Source organism: Trichechus manatus, unplaced genomic scaffold, assembly GCF_000243295.1.
Source record: "Trichechus manatus latirostris isolate Lorelei unplaced genomic scaffold, TriManLat1.0 scaffold00017, whole genome shotgun sequence".
In the NCBI taxonomy this organism is placed as follows: Eukaryota; Metazoa; Chordata; class Mammalia; order Sirenia; family Trichechidae; genus Trichechus; species Trichechus manatus.
Window position 1 is genome coordinate 8,598,905 of NW_004443953.1, and position 11,853 is coordinate 8,610,757.

An 11,853-nucleotide genomic window follows, 5' to 3' on the forward strand; every position below is an offset into this window, starting at 1 on the left:
TCACCACAGATCACCCCTCTCCCCTGCCAGGCACCTGGCCCTTGAAATGCCTGAGACAGGAGAAAGGGAGTTGAGGTTACCCCTTCAGGCATTGCAGAATGTTAATCCTCCGCTCCTTTATTTCCAGATTTCATCTAACCTCTAACCAATCTTTTTTGCATATAGGTTTAAGCACACCTACCAGCACATCAACCCAAATTAATTTTCCATCATCCCCTGCTCATCTGGTGAGATGTCACAGCCAATGAGAATAGAGAACAAGGAGGGAAGCACTGGGTAATGGGAAAGCAGTAACAGCTTTTTACTAAATTACCAAGATATGCATAACCCCTCCACACATACACACACACACACATCTTTTACCAAACATAACAGCCTTCCCCACATAAGCAGATTAGCAACAACAGGATCCAACAACACGTTTTTCTGGAGTTCAAGTAAAGCCCCATTTTGAAATTGTCCACACACTCACAATAACATGGATGAAGCCTGCCTTAAAATAAGGCAATGATCCATGTTTTTCCATGATGTGACTCAAAGATCAGAACCCTTTCCTAACAACTGGGCTAAGAGAAAGCCAAAGGAGAGTGGTCAGGCTGGTAATTTATTGTACACCAAGTGGCCTCACCCAGGAAGTGAAGGAGAGGTTCTGAACCAGTGCCCTCCATCTCAGCGAACAACAGAGGAAGGAGTGGAGGTAGAGAGGGCTGGGGCAGGGGAAACAGCTGGGCAGCAGCAGTGCCCAGCAGACAGAGGATGGCACACCAGCCCAGGGTATGCTGGGAAGTTTTCCATCCCTAGCCCCTGAACAGAGCCCCAGGGGACAGCCTCTCCTGCCACTGGATCTCCTCCATTCTCCCTCAAAAGCAGAAAAGATTCAATTCACACCTACACACATACACTCACACACACATACACATACCATCTAGAAAATACCATGCTACCACAGAGGTAATTTGTGCCCCATCTGATAAATAGGATGACTTGGCTTGCCAATCCACTGACATTTTAACACTTTTTTTTTAACAAGAAAATAAAAATAAAATCAGGTTGCAGAAATAATTACTAACAGAATAATGCATCTGTGTAAACTAGAGGCAAACAGTTCAGTAAAAGGACTAATATGCTTGTAGCCCACATTTTTTTCTTACAAAATGAAAATGTCCTTAGGGAGACCTATGGGGGAAAAATGATATATCCTTAATTAAACGTCATTGAGAAAATATCAATGTTAAATTTGAGACGCTAAAATGGCAATACCTGTACACACTTGTGAAGCATCAACACAGAGGCAGCTTTTTAATCTTCTGTCACGAAGTTAGATCAAAGACTATCCTGAAGTCGGGTGGACTGACCTCCACAGCCTCCTCCCTCATTTCAATCTATCCCTCTATCCTAGACATTTTCTCCCCAACACTGCCCTCAATCCCACCTCATACACAGAGAATCACAGGATGTAGCAGGATCTGATACACCAGGTTTCGATCCTGGCTTCACCACTTACTCTGAGTCTCAGTTTCCGTGCCTAAAAAATGGGGAGTGTCATACAGGGCTGTCAAAGAACAAATCAGGCAAGAAATGTGACAGTACTTTGAAAGAGATGTGCATTCAGCATTCATTTTTTAAAAAAAATATGAAATTTGAGCATAAAAATAAATTCAAAACTAAATATAGATATTTTTGATAAAAATTATAATAAGTAAAAAGTGTGTGAAGGGTAAGGTATTTACGTTAGTGCTGGTATTATGTATTTTAAATGAGACTAAATTTCCCAACTCTTTCTTTTAATAAAATGTTTTCATAGTTATAAAATTACTATTAATACAAATGTATCTTCAATTTGTTTTTGTAATTACTCAGGTACATAAAAAAATCATATGAAAAGGGCAATCGGGACTCTGATGTTTAATATTATCATAATAGAGATTAACCACAATTAAAGATCAAATGTAATTTATGGGTATACATTAGTGCATGGTCATTGTTCTGAACGATCAAAAAAAAAATTAAATTTATGTAACAAGTGTTTCACAGCTCCAAAGCAGGAGGATAAATTATTTTATATTTGCTGTAGCTGCTAAGCCAAAAGGTGTTTCATCTGACATTATTTATAATATAAAAGAGTGGTTTTGTGAGCCAGAAAATGAAATGTATTTTATAATAATAATAATAATATGATAACTGGCCCTTTAATAAAAATAAAAAAAACTTCAAACACCCAAATTAACTTGGTACCACTAATGTACTTGAAAGTACAAACCATATGGTAGTATATTTTAATGTTTGCTTCTTTATGGTAAGAGAATTTAAGGTTTTATATTCACAAAATACACTCACATTTAAAAATTATTTTTAATTGTGAGAACTACACTGGTTTTATGCAAACAAGAACAAAAATTATGGGGCCTGCAACAATTAGGATGTAGATACTTCCTTTTTTCTTTGACATGAAGAAATTCCATAAATTCAAAAGGGGCATCCAGAAGATAACGAGTGCTATGCATGCCACTAATAGGAATCGTCTGTATGTGTTCTGCTGCTAGTAACACTGAAAGAAATTTTAACACAGAAAACTACTTCCTTCTATGTGCCTGGTGAATAACTGTAAAACATCTTGTGAGATTTTTCACCAAAAGAGTATTTCATCCTAAACTGAGGAAGTAAACAGAGAAGTCCTTTTTTACCAACAGAAAATGGTTGAAGATATTAAATATGTCTGAGTCCAAAATTACCACATCGCTCTCTAAATCTAATCTCTCTCTCTTTTGTTTTCCAGTCACAATATCAGCATTGTAAGCATTAGCTTACAATTTGCACTAGAAATAGATTTTTTAATACACTAACAATTACAACTACATCTTATAGGAATCCCCTCACAGAATACCGTCCATTGATGGGCCTACTTCGGGCTCATATATCAGTGAATACTTGATGAGTATTAGTGGAATATTGTTTTAAATGCCATCAGTAAACTAGATCCCATCTATGTTTTTGCAAGCTTCTATGCACAGTAATTCTGAACACTTTTAAATGTGCCATTTTAAATGGCACAGTGGTTATATAGGAGAATACTATTTAAGCATGAAATATCAAGGTATTGGTAGCTTACTCTGAAATGATTCAGTGGGGAAAATACACATATAAATAAACACACATATAGACAGAGAGAGAGAGAGACATAAAGCAACTGTGGTAACATGTTAACTATTATTGAATGTAGACGATGTGTATGTGGGTATTCATTGTATTATTCTTTCAAGTTTTCTATATGTTTGAAAAGGTTATAATAAGTTATAACATATTTTTAAAATAGGATTTTTACTCTTCACTGGGTTAGCTTTTAGGAACAAAAAAGGCAAGATGTTCTTATCCTTAAAACTACATAATATCTCTTATTTTTAAAACATATGAAGTCTAAAAACATAAAGTAAACCAAGACTCTTCATTTTCTTAGAAATTACTTTTCCTCATTTATTGGGTGTTCCACATTTTCAATTTTCTTCACATTAAGTCCTAATGTTTGTCATCTTGGCTATGAATAATTAATTCTTCTAATTAAACTCAAGGAAATATGAGTTCAAGAAAATAACTTAGGTCTTTACACAGTATACTTTCCTTTTACTCTCCACACTTTTCTGGACTTGCTCCAATGTTCACTGTTACCAGACGCTAGCTCCAATCAGCCATCCTCTTGAAAATAATCAGAGAGCAGGCCCTGTCATACCTAACATTTAGTTCAAAGCCTGTGGGCACTTAAAATTTGTTCTTAAATCTTTTCATAAAGTTAGTAGGGTATATATGTGTCGCAGAAAAATTTTTCCTGACATTCTAATGAAGAGCTATAGAAGCTACATTGAACCTCGGGGATGCAAGAAAAAAAAAAAAAGAATTCTTAAAATTTAATCATAGTGCCTTCTTACTCTCCAGATTTTCAGGACACATGGCAGTCATACAAGAGCCAGTAAAAGAGCTAGGGCATACACCACCTGCCTCTAAAACAATCCAGTTCTCTTGTCTTCACCGTCGCAGCTGCTTATTAAAACAAGCTTATAGAATATTTCTATTCATTGTTGCTTCTGTTAGATAATAAAAACTGATTTTTTCTAGCCTTTTTTTAAAACTTCGACAATAAATTTCACATCAGGAACTTAGAAAAATGAGCTTCTTATGAATGTAACTTCTACTAAAAGTCATACTTCCATTCGTCCAATGCTTATTTAAAATTGCTACTTTGGTGACATGAAAATCCCTTCAAAATATATGCTATTAAAGTGCTTAAATTTGGAAAACATCCGGCATGATGAATTATTTGGGGGCTTGTGGTCTAAAGTACATTGGTTGAGGTAGTATATTTGGAAAGAATTCACTTATCATTCTCCGTCTTCATAGAGAGCCAGCCCTGAAAACGAATGTATGTGGTAGTTCCCTGCTACCACAGAGAATCAATAGCCATCTATTTAATTTGCTAAGACAATGTAAATTAGTAACTTCCAGCCAGATGTGCAATATACACATCAAACAAACTGCAACCTGTTCATTTTGAAAATCCTGTCAACACACACAGAGCCACTTGATGACATTTTGTCTAAGGCAGTTTCCACATTTGCAGCTATAAAAATTGTCCAAGAATTTTTATACAAAGAATTGGAGCTGCAGAGTCATAAAATGGTAATCAATTTCAGCTTTTCATCTTGTGTGCTTGTGTATACATGCTTATGCGTGTTTATTTCTATTTTCATTTGGCAGTATAAAATGTTTGGGAAAATGCATGCCATGCTGTCTTTCTTTTCATAAATCATTTATTTATCCTCATTACACCTTTTTAATCTGATGTAAAGCTGCTGGTCTAATTCTGCAGTTCTGAAAAAGTATGTAAAGTGAAAAATGACAGTCAACAGAGAAAAGAAAGTACACTTATTCACTGGAAAACAAAACAGAATATTTCAAAATGACTCCAAATATAAATTAAGTTTATCCATTGGGAGGTCTAACTTGCATTCTTATCATTTATATGGGTCTGTGTGACTATATACCCTGCTGTTTGATAAAAAATGATTATTAACCACAGGCACCCACCAGAGAACAGAGTGTATGTATAATGCTTGTGATGTCTCAGACATACAAAGCACCTTCTTAAAGAATGTCCGTTTCCTTTCCATGGTAAGCAGACATAGTTTTTCACCTTTAATACTTCTGCCTCACAGAGTGGCTTATTTTATGAATTATGCTTTGCCATTTTCTCTTATGTTTATTTTAATAATAAGTCAAACTGCATTTATAAAATAGATGGTTTTGTTTCATGATACCCAAAACATTAGTATGTTTTCTGCTCTGTTAAAATCCACAGCCTTCTTGCTATTACTGAATCTAATAGTATTTAATATTCTTTACTAATTAAAATAAAATAAATAAAAAGACTCTTCTTAATAACCAGCTATTATTCTTGAATACTGAATCCTAATCTAAACCAAATTCATTTTCTAAGTCTGTTGAGTTATATTATTAAACAGGGTACAGAGTAAATACTCTTATTGCCAAGCATAATATTTCCACCTACTACATTTTTAATTTGGCAATTTAGAACACCATGAAATTAATCTAGTCGTTATCGACTATATAGTTGGATTCCAAATAGCACCCTTTAACCAACTTCCTAATGTTAAAATAGCATTTGTACTAAGTGCCTGTTGTATCAACTCCTCCAAAGTAGATGATAACTCCTGCGGTCCCCTAAAATCGCAAGAATTTCAACCTCTATAAAAAAGGCGACTGCGCATACAAAAGGGTTCTTCATAAAGGCTTCAACCCTAAGCAACTTGACTTTCACAAACATTTATACAGAACGTGCTTTCTTCACCAGCCACACACCAGGCCACGTGATCAGCCTGCAGGGCCACACCGGCATCTAGAAACCATTATTGTTTCCAGAAAGAATAAGGCCCAAATGCATCCGCCGCAGCTGCCCCGCCAGCCGCGCCCGCAGGTGGCATCGCGAGCCCGTCGCCTCACCCCGCGAAGCGGCAGCGCAACGCGCGGGCCCGGGGCGCCGGCCAAGACTTGCAGCATTAGCTCGGCGGGTTCCTTTGCTTTCTGGGTGTAAAGTCAAACCCTCCTGGTCACTTAAACCCGCTTTGTGGTTCAGGGAAAGAACCACTCTCTCAGAACTCTTAACTTTGATTGGAGACTCTGGTTAAAATTAAGAACTTCAAACCCCAGATTTGAAAAAGTGAAACAGATGTCCTGTTTGTTAACCATAAATGGCTCCGTACGTCGGACCCTTTTCTTTCTTTCTGCCGCATTAAGTTTTATTCAATGCAGAGTTCGCTTAAAAGGTTAAAAAAAGAGAGTAGAAAGCAAATATGGACTGTGGATGGAAGAACTCCTAAATCATTCTCTAGAAAATAATGAAGGCTGCCTCTTCAGAAAGATGAAGGTGCTGGAGCTCCCTCCTCCCAGCGCAGCCAGCACTTGGAGGCCGAACTGACGTCCCCAGTGGACTCTAGCCGCGTCCTGACCGGCCGCGCCCCCGCCCACACCCTCCCGGGGCCGGAGTCGCCCGGAGCGGGCGCAGGGGATCCTGGGCGGCCACTCACGTGAGAACGTAGTTGACGCTGACGATGCAGTGTGGCCTGGACGAGCGGCTGTTGTGCACGATGGTCGCGTAGCTCTGCACCCACACCCAGCCACCGTGCTTCGCCAGGAACCTGTAGTACTTGGTAGTCACTTGCCCCTTCACCAGCACTGATGGGGAAACAGAAGGCAGAGAATTGTGAAAGAGCCCGCCCCAGGATGGCCCCCAGTGCAACCCCTGGTGGTGAAGGTGGGGGTCCCTTGTGGGACCTAATATCTGAGCGAGGCAGGAAAAAGAAACAACAGGGAAACTCTCCAACGCATTGATTGTCCAATTAATTTGCATTGAATCCTCCCGCCCCCTTTACGGGATGTTAACAGGGCCGCCCTTCACTGGGCCGACGGCTTCACCTTTAGCAAAGGAGAGAACACCTAAAGGTGAGGGTTTCCAGCAGATTCAATTTTCTAACTACAGAAGGAAGGAAGGGTCTGAGCAGCTAAACTCCGACGCTCACGTTCTCTGTCCCGGGAGATTTAGACTAAAATAATATCAAAAGCCGAGGCGAGTCAATGCGCCAGAGGGAGCAAAGTGGGCTGGCCTAGGTTTTTGTTTGCGATTTTGGTGAAGTTGGGGGTTGGGGTGGGGAGAGGAAGACATCAATAGGAGAATGAGACCCCCGGGGGTGGGGTGGGAGGGAGTTCGCCCAGAAACACTCCATCAGCCTTTGTGTACTGCCCAAAAATGTTCGAGAAACCTGGTAGGGCCCAGTATCTGAGCGCGGCCTCATACCCCCTCCGCCCCCCACCCCTGCCCGGAGGGCTCCCACGCTTTTACTTCCTGTGGGCTGAAACCGCGTCTCCCACCCGGGGACGCGCAGGAGCTGTCGGGTGCGGGGCAGGGCCAGGGCGGCGTCTTACGCAGATGGTGCGCGCAGCGCAGATGGAAGGTGTCGCAGCCATGCACGTGGTGGTACAGGGTCTTCTCAATCAGGTCCTGAGGCTCGTACCCCGTCAGCTCTGCCACCCTGCAGAGAACAATGCTCACAGTATGAGTGCAGGGTGCAGGGTTGCCCCCACCCAAGACAGGCGTCTCAGACCTCGGTGCCTGCCCTCACTTCGAAGGGCCAGGTCAGTCACCTCCTCTGCATAATGGGCTCATAAGGTCTATGGGAAGGTCTCCATCACTGAGCAGGGCCGCTCTCCCTGCCAGAGGCAACCCTTTTTGCCCGTGCCCGCCCACCTGGAGTCCAAGAAGATGAGCTTCATGTCCAGGCTGGCGCGGAACATGAACATATTGCTGTGCAGCTTGATCTCCGTGACAGCGCTGGGTGGCAGCGAGTGGCCCACGGCCACCAGACCCACATTCTGGTAGCAGCCGTCGAAGGGGGACATGTCCAGGCTGTACTGTCGGATCTTCAGGTAGCCACTGCAGTGAATGACCTGTGGTGGGGAAGCAAGACTCAGCACCCAAAAAAGTAGGGGGGAGGGTTGGAACATGGTGAAACCTTCCTCAGCCACAAACTCCCTGTGGGCGACGCCCCGCACTAAAGTGTCCAAAGTCATTGGTACTCTGAGGTGTCTCAGGGGTGACTGCATCGCTGCACTGGACTACCTGGGAGCTAGTAAAAATACAGGGGGCTATGTCCCGCCAACCCAAACGCATCTGATCGCAAGGTGGAGCCCTGGAATCACATTCAACTTGAGAACCAAGGCTCTGAGCTAAAGCATTGATTCTTCAGTACTCTGCGGGTTAGAATCTGACTCTACAGGACTCTGACAATCCACAGAAGTTACCGACCACTTCAGACGCTTTAGGGAACCCTCAGGCCCATCCACGGGCCCCAGATTAAGAGCTCCCAGAGTCGAGCAGAATCCCAACGCAGTCCTACTTAGTCTTAAAGCTTAGTCCCCAGGTGTTCACAAAGTTCAATGACCCACAAGGCACGTTCCAGCCGCCAGCACTTTGACAAGTACTGGGGCACCCACCCAGGAAGGCTGCAGGTACCTCCCGCTCACGCTGCCCGCGCTGAGTGGCCTGCGCACAGACTTTCCAAGCAGCTTCGAGCTTCCAGCTCAGCCACGCACCTTGTAGCCACCGCAGGTGAGGCCTGCATTCCTCTTGGCCAAGACGCACTTCATCCTCAGGAAGAAGGAGCGCTCCATCTCGTACTCTGGGAGAGAGGAGAGGAGGGCAAAGCAGAATGTGAGACAGGCAGGTGGCACCGCCTGCAACAGCTAACTGGGGAGAAGCTAAAAGCAGGCCACGATGGGCCCGAGAGCCAGAGCCTGGCAGGCATGTGTCTGCCCTTACCCTGTACGAAGTGAGAGTGGTAGGGTTGGTGGGCCGTGAGTACCGCGGTCATCTCGTCGTGGTCAGCCGGGTGAATGTATTCATAAATACTGTTCCCGGTCAGTTCTACCTGTAAACAGGAGGGTATAACTGTCCTGTGATGGTGGACTGCCCCATGAGAGGGAGGGGGTTGTCAGACTGGGCCAGGGGTTTGCAGGACTGGGGATAAAAACTGGAACTCTGGAGTCAGCCTTGAGTTCTAATTCCAACTCTGCTGCTTGCTGCCTATCCCAGTCTATCTAAACCTCATTTTCCCTATCTAAGAAATGAAAATAATAATAACAGCAGCTCACTGGCAATATTCTGGTAAGGACATCATAAGATAAAGTATGTAATTGCTTCTCCTAGTGGCTGGCTTATGGTACAGGCTCAAAAAAATAGCCATTATTTGGGCCTGGGGTAGAAGTTAAAGGATAAGGGAAGTCAAGGAATGGGGAGATCTGCACTCGTTTAAAGACCTAGGCCCCCTCTCAGCTGAGTTGCTTCCAGTCCCAAAACTGCAGATATGAAACTTTTGGAAAGTCAAACCCCTTTCTCCTCCACCTCTAGCTGTAAATGTAAAGACTTCAGGCTGGAGGTGCAGAACCCCATCACCACCACCACCTACCTGAGAAAGACCCAGGTGGACTGAGGCTGTCTCCGAGATGTACATGATTTTCCCATCTGGGGCCACCACAAAGATGAAGCCATCTAGGGTCTGAGGAGGCAGAAACAGTAAATAGAGACCTCTCTAGGCCACTTTGGATAAATCAGGGAGGGGAGAAAGATGTTAGAGAGGTTCAGCTAGAAGTGCAGACAGGTGGAGTGAAGAAGGACTGGCAGGAAGCAGGATATAGAAAACCAGCCTTAAGGGTCCCCTCTTTAATTCATTCCCAGTCTGAGTCTGGGGACATGCACCACACTGGGAGAGCTCTAGAGGAAATGGTGGACAAGGCTACTGCCCTCCAAGAGTCAGGATTCACCAAAATGGTCACAATGGACACATCTGTAACACACACACACAAACATTCTGGAAAAAAATAACAGTCTACAATAAGAGGTGGCTTAGACTTTTGGGGCAATGGTCACTGAAAGAACAGAGGTCTCCTGTGTCAGTCTTGGAGAGCTCCATAGTGGCAGCATCTTATAAGACAAAGAGTACTAACGGGGTTGGAAAAGATCCATTGCAGCAGGCACTGGGCAACATGGAGGTTGTGACTGAAAAGTTTGGAGGCAGAAGGCAGCTAGCCAATGGCTCTGGAAAGAGTCCAGGAGAGTGGATTTAGGAAATGAGAGGCTTTACAGGCAGCAAATCCATAGAGTAATGCTATAGTGTGTGTGTGTTTACATTGATACATCAAACTGACAACCTCTCCATGAGGGAAACTATTGGACTTTCACTGTCCCTTTATCTCTGTGAATGAGGCCCCAGCCCAGGTAGTGGAGACAAGGATGAGTCAGACCCTGCTCTCAAGGAGCTCCAAGTCCTGTGGCCGTGACTGGCCTGAAGACAGATACAATAACCACACAGCTGAATAGACAGTGCTGACTCTTGAATTGAGTGGCCAGAGTCTTGGGAGAGAATCAGAGGCTATGAAGGTGCTAATGTTTGAACAGAGCCTTGAAGAGGAAACTTGGACTAAAGAAGGGAGGAAGAGCATCCTAGTCAGAAAGAATGGCATGAGCGAAGATAGGGACTAGGCGGAAGGTGGGTCTGGTGTATTCTGGGGTAATAAATTTGGTGTACCGAACATGTGCTGAGGAAGGACACTAGGGCTGGATTTTGGAGAATTTGGGCTGCCGATACGAGGAATTTCAGTTACCCCTATCAGAAACCCTGGTGGCATAGTGGTTAAGAGCTACAGCTGCTAACCAAAAGGTCAGCAGTTTGAATCCACCAGGTGCTCCTTGGAAACTTTAGGGGCAGTTCTACTGTCTCATATGAGTCTGACCCAACAGCAATGGGTTTGTTTGTTTTTGTTTTTTGTTTTTTGTTTTTTTTTTTGGTTTTATAAGCATCAGGGTTCCAAAAGAGGTTTCTAAGCATAACTTAATGTGGTTTTTGTTTTGTTTTGTTTTTTTCCTGGCAGAGTGCAAATGGTGACCTATAAGAAGAGGGAGTGGAAATGAGGAGATCAGAGCAAGGTATCTAAAGCAGAGCTGGTCAAGCCTGAACGTGGGAGGTCATAGGGGAATAGAAAGCAGGGAGAGTCTAATTCAAAGATGGTTCTGGCTTTGGAATCCATGCTATTTGGTGACAGAAAGAGAAGCTGAGGCTGACTTCAAGGCTTTAGGGAAGGCATTGAGCCAAGGGTGACACCACTAACCAAGATTGAAAACTGAAAGATGTATGAGGAGATTTTGTATAAGGGGGAGTCTGGGAGAGGGAGACAATGAATTCTTGTCTTGGAGATGCTAAACTTAGGATGTGTGCAGATTTCTGCTTGGATGTGTACAGTTCACAGTAGAAAATAAAGATCTGGAGCTCAGGAGGAGTCTAGACTGTAGATACCAGCTGGCGTCATGCACATGTGGGGAAGGGAGTTGAGGTGGTAGTTTTGGCTAAGATTATCCAGGAAACCTTAAACTGTGAAAGGAGAAACAGAGCTGGAACTCTGGAGAGACCCCAGCATTTACAGATCAGCTAGTGGTGGGAAAATCAAAGAGGTGCAAACAGAGAGCAAGGAGAAGAATATGGGAAATCATACTATTTTAAGAAACCATGGGAGTAGGAGAATGTCAAAGAGGAGCAATCAGTCATATCCCCTCTTTCTGGTCTTTGCTTGAATGTCACCATCTCCACAGGACCTACACAACCTGGCACACTATGCAGTGCACCTGTGTGGGTTTGCAAATCTGCTCTCCTTTAGAATGTAAACTCCATGAGGGCAAGGATCTCTGTCTGGCTCAGAGCTGGCCTGCTTATATTTGTGTAATGAACTAGTTCAGGTAGG

General features: G+C 43.4%; 1 protein-coding gene across 1 annotated transcript in view; it reads right to left on the reverse strand.

Annotated features, from left to right (window-relative positions):
- The window catches only part of SIM1 (SIM bHLH transcription factor 1), a 75,027-nt gene that overhangs the window by 50,468 nt on the left and 12,706 nt on the right, over positions 1 to 11,853 (reverse strand). The window contains exons 4-9 of the mRNA XM_004372419.1: positions 9,528 to 9,617; positions 8,882 to 8,990; positions 8,656 to 8,741; positions 7,811 to 8,010; positions 7,489 to 7,595; positions 6,594 to 6,741 (exon numbers count right to left, since the gene is read on the reverse strand). Of these exons, the coding sequence (XP_004372476.1) occupies positions 6,594 to 6,741; positions 7,489 to 7,595; positions 7,811 to 8,010; positions 8,656 to 8,741; positions 8,882 to 8,990; positions 9,528 to 9,617 (740 nt within the window). The remainder of the gene's footprint in view (positions 1 to 6,593; positions 6,742 to 7,488; positions 7,596 to 7,810; positions 8,011 to 8,655; positions 8,742 to 8,881; positions 8,991 to 9,527; positions 9,618 to 11,853) is intronic.